Source organism: Colius striatus, chromosome 4 (genome assembly GCF_028858725.1).
Source record: "Colius striatus isolate bColStr4 chromosome 4, bColStr4.1.hap1, whole genome shotgun sequence".
NCBI lineage: Eukaryota > Metazoa > Chordata > Aves > Coliiformes > Coliidae > Colius > Colius striatus.
In genome coordinates this window covers 16,294,729-16,318,702 of record NC_084762.1, presented here as the reverse complement: position 1 = coordinate 16,318,702, position 23,974 = coordinate 16,294,729, and the positions used below count along the sequence as shown (strand labels likewise).

Genomic DNA, 23,974 nt, shown 5'->3' with positions numbered 1-23,974 from the left:
AACATTTATTTCTATATGGGCGAGTGGAAGTGTTGTTTTGTTAAAGTTGATAATTAGCTAATATTGAAATAACTAAGTTAGCAGTCAGGACAGCACTAATAGTACTTACTGAGAACTAAGCCTCATTGAGGCTCAGATCCCACACTTAATTGAGTCAACACACATATCTGGTTGCCTTCAGTAGGCATCATATGGACCTCTCAGTACACATGGCAGACACATTTCCAGCGCACTCATTATTTATCATATTTGTATCCCTAACCTGACTTCAGAGAATGACAAGGAAGAAAAACCATTCAAAAAAGGGAATATCATTATCCAGAAACATAATGCTTCAGCTGTTGTGCTTTTATCATCTGTTTTATAAGAGGAATCGTGTTCTGCACTCAGCAGAGTATCTTTGCTCTTTTAACATAAATTTTCTAGTTCTAGGTAGAATATTACAAGCCCAGGATTGACATTAAAAAAGCAAGTTTGGATGGGTGTTTGCTATAGGATGGCTTTCCCTAGCTGTCTTTGGTTGCATTTGCCTGAACAGACCACACCACTGTCATGCAGTCAGCTGGTGGAGGGTAATATGTTTTTGGAGATGTATTACCTCAGTCATCTGTCACTGATGTAGGTAACAAAAAAATGTAGAATATCAGACAAACTGACTTGATTCAATGGTCTTTTGAAGCCATCTGATACCCCACTACACAACAAAGGTGAGTTGCTGAGACATCGTGACTATCTGAATGTCTGAATTACCTACACAGGGACTTTTGACCAAAACTGATGGGAAAAGTCTTGTTGGAAGCAGAGATTGATTATGGCTCCTGGGTAATGACTGTGATTGTGGTACTCCTGTTCTATAACAAACAAAATAAATACTGGTCTCATAAGCCTCATTTGCCTAATTTTACTTTTCTCACTCCCTTTCAGTGTTGGACTTTGCCAGCCTGCTGTTGCCATGGGTATACCAGTCTTCATACTCGCTGGTCTCCTTGTGCATTGTGTGTTCTTGGTTTCCATTTTTGACATCTACTTCAGCTCTCCCCTGGTTCACGGTATGACTCCTCAGCAGACCCCACTGCCGCCTCCAGCAAAACGTCTCGTACTCTTTGTTGCTGATGGTCTGCGGGCAGATTCGCTTTATGAATTGAACAGCAATGGTACATCCCAAGCACCTTACCTGCGGTAAGTCCACCTGAAAATGCTACTGATCCAGACTGCTCCTGAGACAGCTCTGTGTAATCTTGACGAGAACAAGAGGAACAATGGCAATCATGGTAGCTTGTGTATTGCTTTCCCTCTGCCTTTGGAGTAGCAAACTTTGCAGAATTACACTCTGCAGAAATGCATGGATTCGAGTTGGAGTCCCTTGGTGTCAGTAAAGCTGCTAAACCATGACCAGAGTAAATTGAGTCAATTATTGTCTTCAGAAAAATGTAGCTAGCCAGTAACTGAGTGTGAACTTCCTCCAGTTACATCAGCATGGCATCAATTCTGAAGCCTAACAGACTCGTTAATTTAAACTGTTTCCTGGATGTTCAGTTTAGGAGTAGTAGTTCATTAATGTGCTTGTCTTCTAATTCTAAGCTACCAATGAAGCTTTCTAAGGTGTGATTAAAAAAGATGGCCTGAATGGTTCTAACAGCAGGCTGCCACTTCCTATTTGTTCTACCTTTCCTGCATGCGTGACCCTGCAGCTTCCCTTGTGCTTTTGTGTGTGTAGCTGCTTAATGGAATGATTTGGTTTCAGATTGTGAAAAAATAATCCTGCCAAAAAAGAGTATCAAGTTATATGATTGAGTACTCAAAACTAGTTTTCACCAGGTTTCCTGTTTCTTTATATCAAGTTCATTATTTAATCATAAGAAACTAAAAAAGAATAGTATTAATTAAGACTACTTTTGTGTAATGGCACAGGTCTGGCTTGAATATCAGAGCAAACTCAAATAATCAGTCATTTGAAGCTGTTAGGGGTTTTGCAGTCTCCTACAGAAATCTGTGGAGTCCTTCTTACAGCACTTGCCAGTTTATGTGGGATTACTTGCACCTGCTTCTACTACAGATGCCTGCCACGTCAGTATACCTTTTCACTGTTAGCAGTGAACTTCTGTTTCTTCGACAGTTTCTTCTCTTAGCAGTAAAAGTGTTGGTCTTTTGCCTTATCAACAAGGTGTGAATGCCATAATGGCCCCGTCACTAGGGGCAGTGAGGGGTAGCGTCTCAGAAGGAGTTATAATGGATATTTTTACTAAATAAGTGGTTTGAGTTTTTCCGTTTCAACCATTTAGCATTATCACACCTATCTAGAAAGGAAAAGTTAAACCACTAACAAGCTTCTCCAGTGTTGAGAGGTTTGTGCTTTTGCTGCCTCTGCTTTACTTTGTTGAGTTATGGACTTTCAAAATCTGTAGAAGTAAAACTTTGTCACCTTCACTGAAAGTACGTGAGTGAATGGAGGGCAAGAACTGCTGTGTAACAAGCAAAGGTAGGTCACTGAGTCGAATAAAATGCCAGTAGCAGTTGAAGTTCTGCCTGTATTTTTCTCATTGTCTCTCATTCTGCATATAAATACATATGAATGTGAGTATGTGTATGTGAGAGAGAATGAAAAAAAACCCTAGCAGCATGTTGTGCCTTCTTAAAGATGGAGGGCCAAGCAGTCCAAGGCATATCTTCAGCTCTGTTATGTATCTTTTACAATTCTGAAGCAGGAAGGCCCAGTGTTTGTAACCCAACCTTTGAGCTATACAATTTCTGCAAGTTAACCTCCAAAACAGTTTTACAAGATCAGATGTTCGTTGCTTGAAGTGTTTTGGTTTTTATTCTGTCAAGTTACTGCTGTCTGAACTTCCCTTTTTTAATAATAGTAACTCAAAGTATATGCAATTTAATATAAAGATAACTTTTTTGCACATTCATTCTTAAGTGCCTAGTGTTCAGTCTCTTATCTGTTTTATAGTAGTGGGCCATGTAAGAGCCAGATTACTTGTCTCATCCAGGCAGAGCACTTTAGAAACTACTGCATTGTTAATTAGGAAAGATTAGCTTTAAGTGAGCAAAAGCCATTGCAGCAATGTGCTATAAATAGAAGCAAAGTTTTAATAGGTACATGAAAATAATAATAAATATCCATTAGACTTGGAGCAAATTACTGCCTGATAGATGCTAAATACCTAGTCTTCTCTCTTACAAATATTATTGAAAAATCTGTTTTTCAGCAGTGTTGTGATAGCTGTGAGGAATGGTGGGTGGTCTGAATTGCTGTGGTGGTGGGGGGGGAGATTTTTGGGAAGATGTTTTCTTCATCACCTGTCATGTTTCAGCTGTATTACTGTGTCACATTGATATTCATCATTGGTATATTATGGGTAGCTAATGTTTGTACTGTCAAGGAAATTATTATGTTTTAATGGTTCTTCTGAGTAAAAAGGCTTCAAATCAATTTAGAATAGCTAAATGAATTTTGAACAGGTAAATTACAATTTCTGGCTATATAATTTTTTTTGCCTAGTGTGTATTATTGTTGACTTAAGGTCCTGTGATACAGCCTCACGAAACCAAAGGTGAAGGATTACTTTTCAAATCAATAAAAACCAAATTCTAATTAAAACAAATTCCTGCCTGTTGTGACAAAATGTGAGGAGGGACAAAAGTGTTGGTTTTTTTTTTCTTACATATTCCACTAATGCAAGTGCAATGCATTTTCATAAAATCATAGAATGGTAGGAGTTGGAAGGGACCTTCAGAGATCATCTAGTCCAACCCCCCTGCAGAAGCAGGTTCACCTAGATCAGGTTGCATAGGAACATGACCAGGTGGGTCTTGAAGACCTCCAAGGATCAGAGTTTCCAGTGATAACAAATTAGAAACCACTTTAACACTTAAATTCCATATTCAAACTAGTACATTTTTCAATACAACTAGTCTTAAAACTTAGCTGAGAGCTAGGATTAACATGTCAGAGTACTATATTACCTTTTACATTTTCACTATAATATTTGGGCTATTCCAGATAGTCCTGTGAGCTATCAAGTTAAGCCTATATACTTGCAAGTAGGCCTGAGAACATGAAGTCTAAGATGAGTTTAAAAATAACCAACAAGAAAGCTGTGAATCCCACAGGCTTAGAGTAGAGCTTGAAATTTTACATTGTGGTTTGATTCTAATTTCATTAGTCATAAGTATATTTAGAGCTGAGTATATGGACCTTGTAAGTAACAGTTGTAGAATATCTCTGTTAAAAATGACCTTGCAAAGAATTAACTTCAAATTTACTTGGCTAAAACACATCCTTTAAAAGTAAAGCAAATGCTGTAGCTTATATAATGATCAACAAAAATACCCTTAAAAACTGCTTTGAATATACTCAGAAAATTCTGCTACTTTTTTCTTAACCATAAGTGTAAAGTGTGTCCTGGTGTGTTTTGTTTTCTTTCTTTCTCCCCTTGCACTGACAGTGAATCTTTCTTGTCTTCCAGAAGATGGAGACAAGAAAGCAGCATATGGTAATACTCACCACTTGGTCTCTGACAGGCTCCAGCTGTTCCTATCTTAAGCAGACAAGAGTAGTTTATGAGGCTGTATCTTACACTTGGGCTTTGTCCTCAATTTTCTTTGCTTTTTACCTGTTACAACTATTGTATTTACATAATCCCCAGACAACTTTTATGTATTTCTGTGATGAGAAGGTATTCTCCTTCACTTTGGTGTAATTGCAAAAGAGGGAAGGTTTACTTAAATTTTTTCTATGTTGATGAAATGATTTGCACCTTAGATTTATTTGTTTTTTACTTTCTTTGATACTGGCTTCAAGTATTTGGCCTAGATAAAGGCAGACATTGTGACAAGAACTAGTCATATTTGAACATACTTAATGAGTAAGAGAAGAATGAACTAAAAATCTTTAAGCTAAATGTAAAGAACAAAGAAAAGTAACACCAGGCAGAAACAGTCAGTTAAGTGGTAGGGAAAAAGAAGCTATAGCAAAAAGCAGCAGAAAAAAATGAGTATGTTAATTCTAAGTTTATTAGAACTCCAGCTAAACTGATCTGTTTGCAGTGCTGGTGGGCCTTGATAGTAATGTTCTCTGTGGGGTGTTATAATATAGAACTATTTGCAGGTTTATGTTCTGCTTGTTTTGCTGCACAGCAGGTGGTAGTGAAAATCTGGTTTAGTTGGCAGTTTTACATTTCCTGCCTCAAATCTATCTGTCACTTGTTTTATCTTCAATTCATTGTACTTTCAAGAAGTCATAAGCATTAACTGCCTTGTATCCTGTTTTCAGGGGTATTTTAGAGAACAGTGGCAGCTGGGGAGTCTCCCACACGCGGGTTCCAACAGAATCCAGGCCAGGGCACGTTGCACTCATAGCTGGATTTTATGAAGATGTCAGTGCAGTTGCTAAAGGTATGTTGGTACTAAAGTTTTGACACTATCCTCCAAAGTAAGATGTTTCAGTGATGTGCTGGGCTTCTAGAGGATTATTGGTAAATACTGCATAATGGTTTGTATACCAAGATAATATAGAAAATCATAATTTTGGATGGATTTTCCACAGTTAATAATGATAGCTGTGAAAACAGCTTACAAAAATTAATATTTTCTAGCATGTTAAAATTTAGCATCCCAAATCTAAAAGCAGAAATTTCTTAAGGAGTGACATCTTCATTGTTTTTAATTATCATTGGCCATGTAATGGAAGGATGGCTAAGTACATATTACAAACAAGACGTCAGCTGCAGTCTTAGCTGCATCACTGCTAGGTTGAGTTGGAGAATCAGTTGAGGTTTTTGCTTTATATTGTTATTGTATGTTTTGTCCAGAGGTAGCTATTACTCCATGCATGGTGGTTAATAATGTGGAACAGACTGTCACACTATGGACTTGGGTCTTTGTGTGGTCCTCTGCCTTCCTCTAGGCTTCCAGGTCTGAACACTTGTGTGTTGTTCTGGACAGGGGAGGTAGGAGGAATTACTTGGTCTTGCCCATATTCCTAGTCAAAAGGTTCTTCCTTCTGACATCTGCTATAAATGCAGCAGGATTGTCTGGAGTTTCCTTTAAGAGCATCTCTATATTTCTGTCAGCTGCCTTGTCATGGAAACGGAAGATCTTGAAAGTTTTATTGTGATGAGGTGAAACGTGACTGCTGGAAATGTGATATATGAGTATATCATTTATTGCCTAATGCCAAAAGCTGAGTTCAGACAATGGGGGATTTAGAATTCCGCAGAATTTTAGCTTTTTAGAAGGTAAACCAGCTGTGTGTTTTGTCTACTTGAATCCCTGCAAAATGAAATTAGCTTAGGTTTTCAGCTCACATCTTAATGAATGGGAGACTAATTGCAAGTAGATGTTGAAATGGAAGTAAACTCAAGACTTGCAAAATGAAGTTTGTTGTGAAATAATATAAGGGAAACTTAAAAAAAAAAACCCCAGAACATTTTATATGGACTACTGTTCTTAGCAGGCAATGACAACTTCTGCCAATCCCATTTAAAACCACATATGTTTGTTTAACAGGATGGAAGGAAAATCCAGTGGAATTTGACTCTGTTTTCAATGAAAGTAAATACACTTGGAGCTGGGGAAGCCCAGATATTTTGCCAATGTTTGCGAAAGGTAAGATGGAAATATTGTGAATCTTTAACACATAGTTATCACGTAGTAAAATAAAGACACAAAATTTTTAAGTTGGAGGTGAGGAAATTATTTCCAGTTTGTATATTTATGTATACCTGATTTCTAGTTTGTGAATTGAAGACTGGATGAAAAAAAGAAGCAGGCTTTTAAAGAGAGAATCCCTGTATTACTCATCCATTTAAATAGCCTTTACCTAATTCTAGCAGTATATGAAAGGAAACTCATCTCTAGTTAAAAGGACCTAATGTTTTCCTTTGGTTGAGGTTTAAAGCCTGCTTTTTCTTCCACTGCATGCAGCTCCCAATGAGTTGGGTGATGGAACTAGAGCCATGCTATTGGAGTGTCTGAGCTGGAGAAGTAGCTTATTACAGTTTATCCCGCTTTCACTCCAGAACAATAATACGTAAATGGAATGGCTATATGCAAGTAGGAACTGACTGGTACTATTCCTGAAGCTGAGACCTTTCACCTCAGGTAATACAGTGTGTTGAAGTCTTGTCAAGCCAGTACAATTGGTCTTCAAACATGCAGAGATTGATACGCAACACTGGAAATATTTAAAGGGTCTCCAAGTTTAGTTTCATTTTGTTCTTGGAAGAATGAGGGGAAATATACACTCTTTCCCATAATCTCAGAATAAAACAGACTGCAGTGAAAAGGTGACAAGCTAGGAGGGTATGGTGTTCTGTTCTAAGCATTGGCATTAGCAAATCAGAAAACTGTTAACAGGCAGGATGATAATGGAATCTAACAGTGATTTAGAAAAAATGTGCATAATATTTCTCTTCATGCTTCTTGAACTTTCTCTGAACTTCAGTCTCTTTCTCCTGCTGATATTACACACACCCCCCCCACCCCCCCACACTTCCCCCATTTCTATTCTTTGATATATCCTCATACATTTATGGTAAAATGTAGAAATATCTCCTGATTATTTCCCACTATGTCAGACTACAGTTTGTGTTTAGGAATATTATAATGGTGGCTGGGGAAAGGGAAAAGGTAGTACATTGTCTTTGCACAGATTTTTTACATTTTGGGAGATATGTTTTTTGGAAAATATTTAGGGAATTCAAGAATTTTCCAGAGCCCTGTCCTCCTACTAGTTTTGTTTGAGTAGGAAGATAAGGAGAAGACTTGGAAACAGCTTTAATGTTAGCTGAAAGGATGTGCAAGTGTAATACCATTCTATGAGTGTGTCTCTCAGTATGACTTGTTCTGAGTGGTATCAACAATGTGCACGGGGAGGGAAATGCCCCTGAGATTGAGAAAGGTTTAATGCAGCACTGTATCTGAGAAGTATATTATGTATGGGAAGATGAATCATAATTTCCCATGATAGAAATGTTTATTAACTTCCTTTAGGAGAAAAAGATATTTCCCTTCTTCCGAAGAGGAGAAGTTTTATAACATAGGAAGGACTAGAAGGTAGATTTAGATTAGATATTAGGAAGGAGCTCTTTACTGTGAAACTGGTGAGGCAGTGGAACAGGTTACCTAGTGAGGCTGTTGATGCCCTTTCCCTGACTGCGTTCAAGACCAGATTGAATGGGGATTTGAGCAATCTGATCTAGTGGAAGATGTCCCTGCCCATGGCAGGAAGGTTGAAACTAGATGATCTTTAAGATCTCTTCCAACCTAAACTATTCAATGGGTTTATAATACGGAGATTCCAAAGAGAATAAGTTTATAATACAGAAGAGAATGGAATCAAGTGTTTGTTATTTACTTTTACAAAAAAGCCAAAAGGGAGAGAGTGGGACATAGCTTAATTTCTCTCTCTTTCCATGTTGCAAATTAGTGACGTTACAAAACTCTTCTTGTGTGTATTTTATTAGGCCAAATATTTAGCAATTTATTGACTGTTTCACCACTTTCATATTTCATTCATAAAGCGTATGTAACAGCTGCTGGTTCTTGGGAAGGAGAGAAAAATCCTTTATTTTCTGTCATTGTCTATGTTCTTCAGGTTATTTTCCTGTCATAAAATAAATATTTTGATGAAAAGATTGAGGGTTCTATAGAGAAGGTAAATAAAATGCTTACAGATCTCTTTCAGTATCAAAATACATATGCAGGACATCTATATTTGTAAAAGTCTCATAAGTCTGTGTGGTCAGTTTTTCAGTCTAAGAAGATGTCTGGAGTACCTTTGGAACTGGTGTGCAATTTACTTACATCTTAAGCAAAATGAAAAGCTGCAGTTATTTTCCATAGCGCAATGGCAGCATCAAATCAAATAGAGCTCTGTATTTACTTCTAAAAGACGTTTTCATCCCTGGCTTCTTTCTGCTTCTCTATCCCATCTTTACTTTCTCATACTCAGACTTAAAGAAAGTATTGGGCATACTGTTGCCCACCACCTCTCAAATGAGAGAAATAAAAGAATATTTTGTAACCTTTTGCATAGTAAAGTTTCTTATTTAAACAAACACCAGTTATTTTACAAGCTATGCAGGCACTCCAACATTTTCCTAGTATGACTTCATTTTGTCATGCAGGATTGGATGGGTTTTGTTGGGTTTTTTTGCTTTGGAAGAAATTAAGAGATGGGTAAACAGATGTGCTCCTTTGCTCAGTCTGCAAACTGCATGCTTTCATTTGACTTCTTTGGTGTGGCCCCTCTCAGAGATGGGTCTTCTGAGGTTTGCTGTGACACTGTGGAAAAACTGTACAGAACTCTACAATCTTAGTCCATCATCCATCCTGACAGTTATGGCCAGGGCTTATTTCTTCTTTAGAACTCATCTGTCCACCAATTCGAACTCCTGAATTGACTTTTTAATGTCTGGGAGTATTTCCTTCTTTTTCTTTCGGACTGTGAGAACTGCAAAGACTGTTCAGGGCTGTAAGTAGCAGTTATGTTTCCTGGGGTGTAGCAGGGTAGCTGCACCAGAAAATCTGTGTCAGCTTTGATCTTCCTGACCTGAAATATCTGTATCCGTTGTGTAGGTTTGGACATAATCTTGGTTAAACAGCTCCCTTATACTGGGATGTTAGTTCCTTCGCAAGCCTGGAAGCTTATAAAAGTGCATTATATAATTGTGACAGCCAGCAAATTGGTTATATTCTCTCTGGCCATCAAGTGATTAAAGAACATTTTACCCTGTGGGAGTTAGTCATAGTAGAAATAACATCCCTGAGCTGTAACAACTCAGCCATTGACTGAATTATTTCATTAAACCCCACCTAACTTCAAATCTTTCTTTTTCAGAAGTTTACTTTCTTCTAGGTCTTCGTCTTCCCCACTTCCCATTCCTTTTCTCTGCTCTCCTCTCTTGACAGTGAGTACAGAATGAAGTTGCCTTGTCCAGATGCTGTGTTTTCGCATCAGTGGCTCTCATGTTGTATTTGATGCCTGAACATAGTCCAGTAGTTCTCCTTTTTCTATGAGGAATCCATGTTTTAAATTGAATGCTGTCTTTCTGAAATTGTCCATGTGGCTTTCAATACTGCATTGCATCCTAGAATTGATGTACTGTAATTAAGTTACATGCTACTGTCCTTTTATGTGATGCAGATCGTTTTCCCGTGTAAAAAGCCTCATTATAGGGCATTGTTCTATATGGTTCAGATAAACAACCAAAAGCTAGCGACATATTCTTAAATTAACCTCGCCCCCCACAACCACACGTGTTCAGACAAGTCTCTTAATGTCTAGCTCCTCTGTTAGAGGTTTCTCAGGGAAATTCCTTGTTTCAAAATGAAATTCTGTTTATTTTGCTTTAATTAGGATTTTTTTATATTCTTATCATAGACTCATAGAATGGTAGGGGTTGGAAAGGACCTTTAGAGATCATCTAGTCCAACTCCCCTGCAGAAGCAAGTACACCTAGGTCAGGTTGCACAGGAACATGTTCAGGTGGGTCTTGAAGACCTCCTTTTCCATACTTTATTTCCTCACCTGAGCATACTGGATAACATTCCTCTGGGATGTTGATAAGGTAATGAGTAAAAATGATATTCAGGCTTCAAATTATCGGAAAGTTTAAGGAGAAAACTTTTAACTTCTCTCAGGGCTGTCATTCTTGATAGGTTTCTATTCCTATGCATTGATATTCATGTATTTTTGAGTATGAGGAAAATAAAACTTTTCCTTGTCTCCTACATCATCTATGTTGTTTTTGCAGGTGCTACTGGAGATCATGTATATACTTTTTGTTACACAGCAGAAAGTGAAGACTTTGGAGCAGAAGATGCAGCCGAGCTTGACATGTGGGTTTTTGATCACGTGAAGGTGAGCAGAGAATGTTTTTATGCTGCCTGTATCTGAAAAGCACAGCTGGGTGTTAACTTTGACATTGAACATGTTAACTTTATCACAGAACTAGCAAGTAAGAAGTTTTTGCAAGACCTATTGCTTTGGGTCCTAAGTAAAAATTGCTTGAGGCAATTATAATGACTAGTGTAATGGAAGGTTAAAGAAAATATTTGTCATTTAGTACAAAACAAAAAAACCCCTAACAGTAATATAAGTGCCCTTTAAAAACATTCTTGACTTTATCTTAAATGTGCATATAATCTGAAACTCAGAGTACTACAGTTCATTTAAAATCTTGCATGTGATTAGTTAAGGATTTTGTAATAAATATTATGGCATGACATAACCTTCATTATGAAAAAGAAATGGACAATATTATTGACTTAACATTTGTTAGGCTTGTACCCACTGTAATTACACAGTATGTCTTGTTCTGATGCACGTAGCTGGCTCCTGATTGTCTACTGTGCATCTTGCTATGCTGTGGCTGCCAGAGGAGTCATGGATAGTTGCAGAGAGGGATGGGGGCAGGCGGAGGCAGCTTAGGCCCTTAAGAAGTATAACTTGTTCACATGGTACTCTGCTTGGGTCAGTGCTAGTTCATGACTGTTCTGTGATGCTGTCACTGTAATTATTAATAGTCTAAGGCACAAAGTTTCTGATTATTCATTCATATATTCATGTTATTGCCTACTATCTCATTTGTCCTGGATTGAGAAATGCTGATAGTAGCTGTTAGTGTATAAATATCTGTATCAGTGGAGCAATTAAATGAGTTAGTTTCTGAAACTCATAACAATTTTAATGGAGTTTAAGACGTAATAAAACTTTTTCTACTAAATCTGTGGGCTCTATGCTAACCAGCATAAATCAAATAAAACCAAAAATAGAACTAAATAAAGCTATAAACTAAATTAGCGTGTATATTAGGAAGCCAAGGGTGGGTCTGTTTTAAACAGTGGTGTAGGGTGAGCAAGTTCAGTATAGTTTGCAAATTTACAAAGGAAATGATTTCCTGAGTTGGCAGGTGAAAGATGTTTTTTCTAACTGCCATACTCTTGCTGAGCGTGCACTTTTGCCAGGTTGTGTGTTTTAATGCCTATGAATTATACAAATCAAATTAGACTGTCAATTATACTTGAATAGCTGATGTCTTAAAACTGCACCCTGCTGTCATTTGGAGTTGCACAGGTATGTGAGGGGTGGTACTAACCTTTCCTTTGTTTCAAAACACCTAATGGCATCTCTTTTTTCAAACTATAACTATATGTTTAATATATATGGCATTACTGATTACTTTTTCCTTGGAACCAGCATCATTATTTTAAAGACTTATTTTGCCCATCTAAATTTCATCCTGTCAATGGATAGGACTTGATTGATTGGTATAAAACACTCATTCCATTAATCATCTCTTCAATTACTTATCAGTGATTGCTTCAGAAGCATGAAACTTCAGGCTAACCAAAACTGAGGTCACTCAGCTGTTATAACTCAGACAACTCTCAGCTATGCTGGTGAGATTTTACATAAATTACAGCAATAATTTGCTGAAATCTAAATTCTGCTTTGCTTGCTTTATTTTCCTCCTTTGAGATTTATCTCAAATATTTAACAACATGTGGTTTAACTCTGGGCAAGATGATCCCTGGATTTCTGCCTTTTCAGCAAGTAAAAGACAGTAACATGTTCTTCCACTCTAGTGTGTAGTCCGCGTGTCCCAAGCATTGCAAGGGCCACTTGTGATGTCCTCTGCCTAAAAAGAGATGGGGATAAAACGAAGAAGAGCTAATATCTGAGCTGTTTGTACTAGCACTCAGAAATTGCATGTTCTCTTAAAAAAATGCTACCAATAACTTAGTTGGTCAGAAGATGTGAAACTCTGATTAGCTTTTGTTTTGTACTGATCAGAAGCAGACCGCTTAAAACATGAGTGGAAGAAAAAAATGTATGATTCTTGACAGTTCCCTTTGCGTCTGCTCATGGAACAAGGGCATCCTAGTCCTTTCTTGAGATAGAGAAAATTTGGCATAGACTAGACTGGGTAGGGTGTTTTTATCTGCATCTGGGTTAAAACTCAGTCATTTTCATGTGTGATAATAGCTTGGGAGTGGCTTAGAGATCCAGGTGGGTATTGAGCTGACTAACTATGGATTTTGGGTGTCTTTAAGAAACCTTCAAAATAATTAAAGGACTGAATGTAATGTAGTGTAACGTGACTCACTGATTCTCAGTTAAATAATCTTTATGTAGATCAGAATTTAAGTCTGTCATGAAGAAAAAAAATAGAGAGCAAAACACTGTGAGTCTAGATTAACTAACAGGGAAAAAAAAGGTCTTTTTAATGCATTTCTGATTTTTTAAAAGTATTTTTGTGAAAAAGTTTTATTAGATTGCACTCTTTTTAGGATAAAATTATTCAAATTACAGGAACTCAAATGGCCTTGGAGATGAGTCTAACCACAATTTATTAAGACCACAGGGTAGGATATGCTCGAGTTATTCAGTTGATGTATTCTGACTTAAATGGACATGTAGGTGCAGATGGCAAACATTTCTTCTGTTTTTTTTCTCTTTTCTCATTTTGAACACAGTGCTTCATTCTTCCTTTGGCCCCTTTCTGCTGGAAGAAGGCCAGACCAAGCCTTTAGGCTGTACCTTCTGTGCAGGGTAGGGGCTGGAGTCCAGAACTGAATGAAGTTAAATTTTGAACTTCTGCAGAGTGTTCCATGACCTGATGTTGTTGTCTGCTAGTGGATTTACAGATAGTTTTGTTCCTAACTAGCAGTACAATGGCTGAATAATTTATTTTAAATGTAAGAGTCTTGTGCATGAGCACACTCAGCTGATACAAACGTGGCATATATGTATATGTTTATCCTGCCTTTATGCATTTATTTTTACATCGAAAAACTGACATAACTGTTTAAACTTTGACATCAGGACAAATCAGTATGCACAGTTTTAATCAACCAATTTAATTAAGTTGTCCTGGATTTATGTATGAAGGAGCTTTGTGAAAGGCAAAAGCTTGTTTGGTCTCTTTCTCCCTGTACCTCCATGCACTCAGCAACACTTTATCAATTCTGTTAAAGGATCGTGCTTCCATGGATGCCTCTGTGAGAACAAGTGCATTGGAGTCCATTTTTTGTTCAGACATCTGTAAATGGTGTATTTGCTAGACCTTCTAAGTTATCTTTTTTAATTCTTTGCTTTCTCCCATCCAGGGAGGAAGATGATGCTAAAAGATTTCATGTAGTTCTAAACAAGCTTCTCTTGTAATATTTTAATTAGTACTACATTATCATTGATGTAGGTGGACCTGCTTCTGCAGGGGGGTTTGACTAGACTATCTCTAAAGGTCCCTTCCAACCCCTACCATTCCATGATTCTATGAAACCTTTTGCTGATCTTACCAAATTGCATATTAGTTGTAGTCAGAGCATTATTCATTGTTAGTTGCAGAATCACAGAAAAAGAAAGTTGGAAGAAAGCTGTAGTGATCATTGAATCCAGCTCCCTGCATGAAGGAGGTCCAGTTAAAGCAGGCTGCTCAGGCCTTGCCCAGTCAAGTTTTGAGCATCTTCAAGGGCAGAAATTCAACAACCTCTTGAGCACTGATTCCAATGTTTGGCTACAGTTAGGATTTTAAAAATTTCTTATTGAAATTTCCTGCATTTCAAATATTCGTTTTCCCCTTGTCCCATCACCAGAGCCCTCTCAGAAGTCTGCCTCAATTATCTCTTCACTCTCCCAGCAGATGATTGTAGACAGCAATGACATCTCTCCTTAACTGCCTTTTCTTGAGACTGGAGAAATGGAGTTCTCTTGGCCTCTTTGTTTTTACCTCTCATTACTGGAACTTCCTGATGGCATTCAGCTTAAATATATGAGGGAGGTAATATGATGAATAAAGTAAATAAAAGAGAAACAAACAAAAGAGACAGAAAGATACAGTTAACATATAAAAGTGGCTTGGAAACTAGTGATGAGTGGTGTTAGGTCTCCAGTTTTGTGAAACTGGACCAGACAAAGTACTAGACAAAGGCCTTTAGCAGGCTACAAGAAGGTAAAAGGACAGTGCTTGGCAAACAGTTCAGCAACATCCAGAGGAAGGTGAAATAGGTTTTGCCCCTACTGTTTGGTGTCCTACCAATGATATTATCAGCCTAATATAACTCCTTGTGGTAAACTCCTTTTTTCTTGTTTTTTTTGGTTTTGGTTTTTTTTTTTTTTAAGTAAACCATTTAAAAATTATTGCATGGGATGAAGTTTGCTATTTGCTCTGGAAAAGATACCACATATTAGGTTACACTCATTTTTCTTTTGTCATCTTGTTCTCAATTAACCAGAGGCTGGTAAACTCTTCTGACTGCTGCTGCTGCTGTGCTGGGTTCTGAGATACCTGGGGGAGTAGGGTTGTTTTGGTACATCATGGGGACATCATGGACATCATGGGTATGGTGGGAGAGGAGAAGCTCAGACCTTACCTTTCTCACTATAGTTTCTTTTGTTTAATCATTGCATGATGGAAAGTTTTCTGGGAGTTTCCTATTTGTCTGTTTTGATATGTTGTTTCCTGTTATTTAATTAAAAATAAGAAAACAGAATTATACTCTGTTCTGCAAAGTACTGGCTGGCTTCTTCGGAAGGAGCTTTCTGGATGGCTTGTTCAGTCTATGATACATCCTGCATGCAGATGGACGGACCCCCGTGAGAAACAGAAGTCTCCGTATAAAATAATGATAATGCTATTGAACGGCATCAGATTTTTTTTTCTTCTATCTTTATTTAACATATCTCTAGACTTTGGTCATGATTTTATTTGTACAAGAGCTGAAGTTGAGTGTGTGCAAATACTAATCTATGCAACTTGTGTATATTCAGGGAGAAAACAAAGGTGGAGTTGCACAGTGCCGTGGTTTGCTGACACAGCTTACTGTGATCTAGGTGAACCTGCTTCTGCAGGGGGGTTGGACTAGATGATCTCTAAAAGTCCCTTCCAACCCTACCATTCTGTGATTCTATGATACTGTTGATGCCAATTTGGTCTTTTTCTGGGTACAGTGACTTTTGTTTGCACAAGATTTGAGCTTTAGTTTTTAAGAGCTCCACCCCTGTCACAGATGTATATTGAAGTGCTCTGTCTTTTGCTGGCATAAATGGTTCGCTGGCTCTGCTAGCATTTTCCCTGGACTCTTGTGTGAAATGCAAGGAGTTTATATTAATGTGCTGAAAGGTTCTCTGGATCATCTTTGAACTAAAACCCTACCCAACTTTGTTTCCTCTGGCAGTGCTGTTACTAAGGGGATCATGTTGGAATAACTGTCTGCCTGAATTTTGCACAACTTTAACATGGCTGGTCTGACACAGAGTAGCCATGTCAAGATTCATTCAACCTGAGGGGAAAACCACCGCTGGCATCTGCCTCAGGGATGCTTAAGTAGGACATGTGCAAGGCTAGATGTATGTTCTGAAGTTCATGTATTTGAAAAGCATGTCTTATTTTCTTCTGTTATAACTTAGCTTCTGAAGACTTGTTGTATATTGATGTCTCTGTCCTACAGAACCTGCTTCAAAGCAGGAGTGTTTGAGACCTTGGGTTCCCCCTCGAAATCGCTAAATCAGTGGAAATTTAAAACCATAAGTGATGCTCAGGAATGGTTCCTTGTTGTGATTACATGGGAGACAAGGTATTATATGCAGTTAGCTGGTATTTCTGCCTACAGAAACTAAACAAACAAGCAAACAAACAAAAACCACAACAAAGAAGACTCCTCAACTTGAGGAGTTACGCCTTCGATAAGCTGAAACTTTGGACTGATTATCCTCCAAGAAGTAAATTGGGACGTCATTGATTTTTCTTTTTTGTAACTCTAATAATGACTAGTATTTTGATGTGGAAACAGCTGCATTTTAGTTTTAATGGGCTGCTTGTCTTTTTCCATTGTACTCAGATTAATATTTTAAATGGCTTATTCCATACAGAGATTCTTTAATTCTTCCAGAAGTAATCAAACACTATTCTCTGCACTGAATGAAGAGAAAGTGGTTCTGTTCCTGCATTTGTTAGGCATAGATACAAATGGACATGCTCATCGGCCAAACTCAAGGTAATTGAGAGATTAAACACATCCTTCTTACTAGTTTTAAATGCGTGCAGTAACTTTTCCTAACCATGCTATTTGTCAAGCCTGAAACAAAACCTGTAGTCTTGAGGGTTGCTACAGTAGGTCATATATGTCACCGTCAGTATTGTGTTCTGAATTTTGTGACTTTTTTTGTTTTTAAGGTCTTCTTTGTAAAAGTGACAGATTATTGTTATATACAATACCTGGTTATACTCCTGTACTCAGGTCCGATTTTTAGTGGATTGTCTTAATTACCATCAAGATGTGGTTAGAGAATATGTAGGAAATTGCAGTTTGAAATAGAAAATGGAAACAGTTCTCAGATTCCCCGTGGTTGAATATATATACAACAGTTAGCTCAGGAATTGTGACTACAAATTCAAGCATTATGGTTTAGCTTTCCTTGAGCCACTTGAACAAACAGAAGAGTTTAGTTTAACTAATTTATCTTGAAGTGCTTTATTTGAGAGCTTTCTTTTCGCTTCCTCACATGCTTTCAATGTAGGATATTATATCTTTCTCTTAATCTTTGCATACTTTCAAAATCTTTTCTCTGATTTCCTACATAATTCCAAAGCTCATATTTGCTATATGGCTTGTGTTCTTTTTGTTACCTTTTTTTGAAGACAAGAGTTTTAAAACTGACTTTAGCAACAGTCACAAATAGAAAATCAGTTGGCTGAAAGTCAATAATAGTCACTTTTTGTAGAAATATACAAATTTTGATATTCCACAGAACTGTGGGATCTGTGCTTATCTGTGGATCATCTCAGTCAAATATTTCTTCACTATTTAGTTACTGGCTTAAGATAATTTTTGAAACTTGAAATTTCAGCCATTTGTGTTTTCCAGAATTCCTTAGTTTTGGCATTCTCAATTTGCTTGATAGCTGTGGATGATTAAATTATATTTTCAGTCAAGGACAGGTCAAATTGAAATTATAAATAAACACCCATTTGAACCTGGTTTCAGGAACCCTCAAACTGTACTATGGCACTTTAATATCCCACAGAAGACTCAAAGCCAGAAGAGGTTTTACCTCTAGGGCACATTTTGTTTGTTTAACTGTTCTGTAGAGGCTAAAGCTGTCTATAATGAAAGGACTGGGCACTATGACCATAAATAACTTGCTTTATAGCAAACGTGAGAGCCACCTTGAATCTAACATCTTTTTCCTTATTTTTCTAGGGAGTACAAGGAAAATATTAAAAAAGTTGATGAGGGTGTAAAAGAAATTGCTTCAATGATTGACAATTTCTATGGAAATGATGGGAAAACTGCATTTATTTTAACTTCTGACCATGGAATGACAGACTGGGGTGAGTCTCTTTTTAAATGCTGAGTCAACTGATTTTGTGGGTAAGATCCGGCGTGTGATTAGAGTTCTGCGCCATTAGAAGCTTAGGAGCACCTGCTTTGATTTCATGTCATACGTATAGCTTGTATATGAAGCCCATGAAAATTAGGAAATGGTTAATTGACTGCAGAGGCCTCCATCAGCTCTGTGACATCTAGGTTATATAACTGGATGGGAAAAAGAATATTTATAGGGTAAAGCTTAATTCGTAGTTGCTGCTAGTAGGCATAAAGAGACGTGGCTACCACCTCTGTCAGAGCCTCCCTTCAGAAAACTAGCTCAAGCAGGAGGGGAATATGTTATTTGGCTGACAACAGAAAAGTTGGTCTTGTTCCAGGCCATGTAGAAGAGTTTTTACTTTGGTGCTTTGACGCACCTGGAAAAGGTGGCAAATCTGTCTATCAGCTGGTGAAAAACTTGGTGAGAGGCAGATCTTCTCTTTTATTCCGGCCTTTAGGCACAGCAGAAAGGATGGGACTGCTGTGTGATCTTTCTAGAGAAGACTTATGCTGGAGACTAGACAGAGCAGCTGAATGTACAAACAGAAGAGTGAGGCAGGTGGCCAGCCAGATTAGTACCCACGGAGGGCACTTGTGAAGGGCATCACCACAGTGGATTCAGGTAATTTTGGCATAACTAGATTAAAGGCAGATGAGAAGAATTTATGGTGGTGAACTCATTTAGGCAATTTTTTCCCCCTTTTTTCCAAGAATTTTAAGAACACTCCTGTCCTTGTATGCAGCCAATGAAAGTGATACATATCTCTTCCAATGCTATATGTGTTTTTAACTCTTAACTGTGTTACTTTTGAACCAAGAATACTTCAGACGTGGTATTGGCAAAATTCAGCATCTTAGTTTGTGCTTGAAATTCTAGAATTTTTAAATGAAAAGACTTCTTTGTCATCTCTGACAGAAGGTATTTGGATATTTATTTAAAATCAGCCTAATTACCATCTTCTCATTTGCAAAATATTCTTTTTTGAATATTATTTACTGTTGAGCTGACTGCCACTTACGATAAAATTTTAATTGTGACATTTTTTTGTCTGCTTCAAGTTAATAATTTCTTTTTTTTTTTTAATAAGGGAGGTGTGTGAGTTTTTTAAATGTACAATATATGATCACAGGGACCTTAGGAGGTCCAACCACTTACTCAAATCAGACACGGTTGCTTGGACTTTATTCAACAAGACTTTTAGAACATCAAAGGATGGAGCCTTTGGAAGCCCTTTGCACAGCCTGCTCTGCTGTTTGCTTGCTCTCATGGAGGGGCAAAACCGCATTTGTTTCAGCTTGGTAATTTTCTCTCTCATCCTTCTACCATGCATTGCAGTGAGGCGTTGGCTCCATCCTCTCTCAAGTCCCTTCACAGTGGAGTGTAGGCAAGATGCTTTGTTACATCCTCCCCAAAGCCATTTCTTCTCCAGGCTGAACAAGTTCCAGCCCCTCAGCCTCTCCTCTCAGGGCAAGTGATTCTCTGCCAATTTTGGGGCCTCCCACTGAACTAATTCTGGATGTCTTTCCTATGCTGCAAGGGCCCCAAACTGAATCCAATGCCTAGAGATTGTCTCACAGGTACTGAGTAGAGGAGGATAATCCCTTCCCTGAACAGCTGCACCTGTTAACACAGCCCAGGATACTGTTAGACTTCCTCACTGCCAGGGTGATCTCATCATGTACTGGATCCTTTGAAGGTGTAATTTATAATCTGAAGGTGATAGGAGTGACTCTTCAGGCTTTAAGAACCACTGGTCTGTTATAGTTTTCTATTAGCTCTTCCTGTCTTCTGCCAGAAGTGTTCATAACTTTAACGTTGACTTTAGTGAGTCCACAGAGATAATGCCCAGGCCTATTGCCAACAGTTTGAAGGCAAGTTCAGTAGCTTTTTATTTGAACTTGTAATTTCAGCAACTAGTTCCGTCTTTCCGTGGTTATTTGCAGAATGGGATGTGGGCCACTTGTGAAACAAATAAATTAAAAGGGCAGAAGAGATCTATTAGAGAAGAGAACATATTCCAAATTTTATATAGAATCATAGGATGGCATGGGTTGGAAGGGACCTTAAAGATCATTTAATTCAACTCCTCTGCCATGAGCAGGGACACCTTCCATTAGACCTGATTGCTACCATCCAACTTGGCTTTGAACGCTTATAGGGGTGGGACATTCACAACCTCTCTGGGCAATCTATTCCAGTGCCTCATTACCTTCTGTGGTGATTTAGCTAGGTGTCCACCAAGTCATAACGTCACTCTCGCTCCTAAAATTGACAGGAGAGGAAGAGAAATATAACGAACGGTAGGAGTTTGTGAGACGGAGAGATCGCTCAGCAATTAACGTCATGGGCAAGACAGACTCAACTTAGGGAGAAAAAGGCTTGATTTATTAAAGGAACAATAAGAATAGGGAGATGAGAAATAAAACTGAATCTTAAAAACACATCCCCCCACCCCTCCCTCTTCCTGGGACTCCCTTTCCTTCCCCCCCAGCAGCACAGGGGATGGGGGACGCAGGTTACAGTCAGTTCATTACAGATGGACTTTGCTGCTGCTTCTTTTCAGGAGCAGGCCTCATCCCACTTCTCACTGCTACACTAGGGTCCCTCCCTATGGGGGACAGTCCCTCATGAATTTCTCTACCGTGGGTCTTTCCCATGGGATACAGTCCCTCATGAACTGCTCCGGCATGGGGCCTCCCATGGGGGTAGCTCCTCACACCCTGCCCCAACGTGGATTATCCACCAGAACAGTCCTTCAGGTACCGACTGCTCCAGTCTGAGTCCCTCACAGGATCACAAATCCTGACAGCAAACCTGCTGGTCACACTTCTTTTGATACAGCCCCAGATGCACTTCCCTTCTGAACTGCAAGTGCTTATTGTTGGCTCATACTCATGTTTTCATCTAACACCCCCATATCCTTTTTCAGCAGTGCTGCTCTCAATCCTCTCATGCCCCAGCCTGTATTTGTGCTTGGGACTACTCCTAAACGACGTGCACTTGACCTTGTTGAATTTAAGAGGCTCGCACAGGCCACCTCTAAAGTCTGTCCAGGTCCCTCTGGATGCCATCCGCTCCCTCCAGTGTGTTGACCACAGTACACAGGTTGATATCATCAGCAAACTTGCTGAGGCTGCACTCAATCCCATGACCATATTGCCTATGAAGATATTAAATACTGCCGGTCCCAATACCAACCACTGAGGATGATGAAAGAAACTGATTATTGTCAAAGATGAGTAAGATCACTCGCTTTTTCAGTCTGACTCCATGACTTTAGTTTAGGCTGACTGATGTAAGATGGAACTGCTGACCACCAACATATAGGTGATTCCACACCCACCCTCACCTTGTCCACTGGTTTCACTCCCATCCGGCACAAGTGCTATGGTGCAGTACACTGAGACAGAACAGAAAACTAAACAGCAGCACACTTTTCCTGCCTTTCTCCTGAAAATGTATGTTAGTGGGGCTGAGGGGTGGAACAGGGAACTGACTCAGCTGAAAACATTTTGTTTTCTCCTCTTATAATTCAGATCTGGGTTAAACCTGATTCTTTTAACAGGGAAAGGGTGGATACATCTAGATCTCTCAGCTGCATGTGCCTTACAGTATTAATGGAGGCAGTCTGTGTAGAATACTGATGGAGGTGGTGGCTCAGTTGAAATAAAAGGTCACCAAGACCTGCACTTTCCTCCTGCAATAGAAAGAAATAACTGATGCCTGGAAGATGAAGGAAACACTCTCTACATCTGCTCTTTACCCAGGCTCTGTAAAGAAACGCAGTTGTTGCTGCTGCTGTTGAGCCCAGAGAGTGCCTTTCAAGAGATTTATGAATATTGGAAGTCTTATTCCCAGACTTGTGTGTTCTTAAGCTTAGAGCTGTTTAAAGAAAGGAAAGCTGGCTCTTCAGCTCTGCCATAGTGATGATTATACTATTCCCAGTTTCATACCCAGTTCTGGTTGTTTTGGTTTTTGTTTTTTAAAAAAGCAGTCCTTCAAACAATATGTTATTCTCTATCCTTCATAATTATTAACATTTTTATACACACTTACAGAGAGGGAAGAGTGTGTACCTGTGCAGGTACAGGGAAAATGTATAATCTTGTAGACTGTGCAATGACCAGGATAGTGTACAGCAATATCATTCCATTTGAGACTGGGTTATCTCACTGCTGCGATACCTCACCCACTGAGTTCAATGACCAGCGTTTCTTTCAGGCTTCTATGGCTTCTGCTTCAGTGCAACTGCCATTGAGAAGTCACATTTTTAAAGCTTCCTCTTTTTGGTGGCTGATATGTTAATCTGGAGTGAATTAATTTCCCTGGGGAAGGAAGTTGTGTCTTATCAATTTTTCAGCAGGCTTTAAAACCTTAAAAAAAAAAAATTAAAAAGGAACGGGTATCACTGAGGAAAGGATGGCAGTTAGAATGCATATTGTCTCCTGGTGTGGAAATGGAAGTCTAATCCTCATTTGAAAATCACAGATCAGTTCTATATGAATTTTGGGCACATGCCTAATTTTACTCAAATCAATCATCCCTGGTTTCCACAGGATGCTCAGGATAGGCAGATGTGGGACTGGGGCTGTTTAGTCTGCAGAAGAGGAGATTGAGGGGAGATCTTAACATTTATAACTATCTAAAGGGTGGTTGTCAGGAGGTTGGGACATCCCTTTTTTCTATAGTAGCGAGCAACAGGACAAGGGATAATGGGATGAAGCTGGAACACAAAAAAGTTCCACTTAAATATAAGAAAAAACTATTTCACTGTTCAGGTGAGGGAGCCCTGGCACAGGCTGCCCAGAGGGGTTGTGGAGTCTCTTTCCTTGGAGGTCTTCAAGACCTGCCTGGACATGTTCCTATGCAACCTGATCTAGGTGAACCTGCTTCTGCAGAGGAGTTGGACTAGATGATCTCTAAAGGTCCCTTCCAACCCCTACCATTCTATGATTCTATGTAAGTGGTGCCAATTTGCCAACTTGAATTTAGTTGGCCTTTATTGTTAATAGCATGAAAATAATCTATAAAGCTGGAACATGTTGTCTGCCACCAAATTTTAGTGTATATACTGTGACAACTTAGTTTATGTTTGCAAATATATAGAGAAAGGTTTTGTTTGGTTTTACGCTGTGTGTCTTAAAATTTACACTGTTTTTGGTTTGGTGTATCTTAGGATCCCATGGAGCTGGTCATCCTTCAGAAACCTTAACACCACTGATTGTTTGGGGTTCTGGGGTGAATCATCCACAGAAAGTCACATCCCAGCCCTTTGAAGACAACTTTTTGAAAGGTAGGTAAAATATAACACCGAAGCGCAAGTTTAGTGGAAAGGGGGTTGTTTAACCATTAGACTTGTTGAACTTCCATTCCATTAGAGTAAATATTACTTGTTTTGTGTAGTATGGAAAAAGAAAAGTGACAGAGCATGCCTATGGAAGATATTGCAAAATTTTGTAGATAATATCAGAGTCAGTTTCCTAATCACAGAATTGAAGACTTTCTCTCTTTTGAGTACAGGAGGCTATTGACACTCCTAAAACTTAGTTCCAGGGGGGACTTAATTCTTAGGAGGACTCTCAGAGTCTAAAA

The 23,974-nt window shown here is 38.6% G+C and overlaps 1 protein-coding gene across 7 annotated transcripts in view; it reads left to right on the top strand.

The window, feature by feature from the left end:
* PIGN (phosphatidylinositol glycan anchor biosynthesis class N) overlaps positions 1–23,974 on the top strand; it is a 113,317-nt gene that overhangs the window by 23,189 nt on the left and 66,154 nt on the right. For 6 of the 7 annotated variants that reach the window (XM_061994870.1, XM_061994873.1, XM_061994875.1 and 3 more), the window contains exons 2-8: positions 925–1,179; positions 5,279–5,400; positions 6,514–6,612; positions 10,764–10,870; positions 16,883–17,007; positions 18,214–18,344; positions 23,559–23,675. In XM_061994870.1, coding sequence (XP_061850854.1) covers positions 953–1,179; positions 5,279–5,400; positions 6,514–6,612; positions 10,764–10,870; positions 16,883–17,007; positions 18,214–18,344; positions 23,559–23,675 — 928 coding nt within the window. In that variant the 5' untranslated portion in view covers positions 925–952. The remainder of the gene's footprint in view (positions 1–924; positions 1,180–5,278; positions 5,401–6,513; positions 6,613–10,763; positions 10,871–16,882; positions 17,008–18,213; positions 18,345–23,558; positions 23,676–23,974) is intronic. The other variant, XM_061994871.1, reaches the window with a different exon arrangement.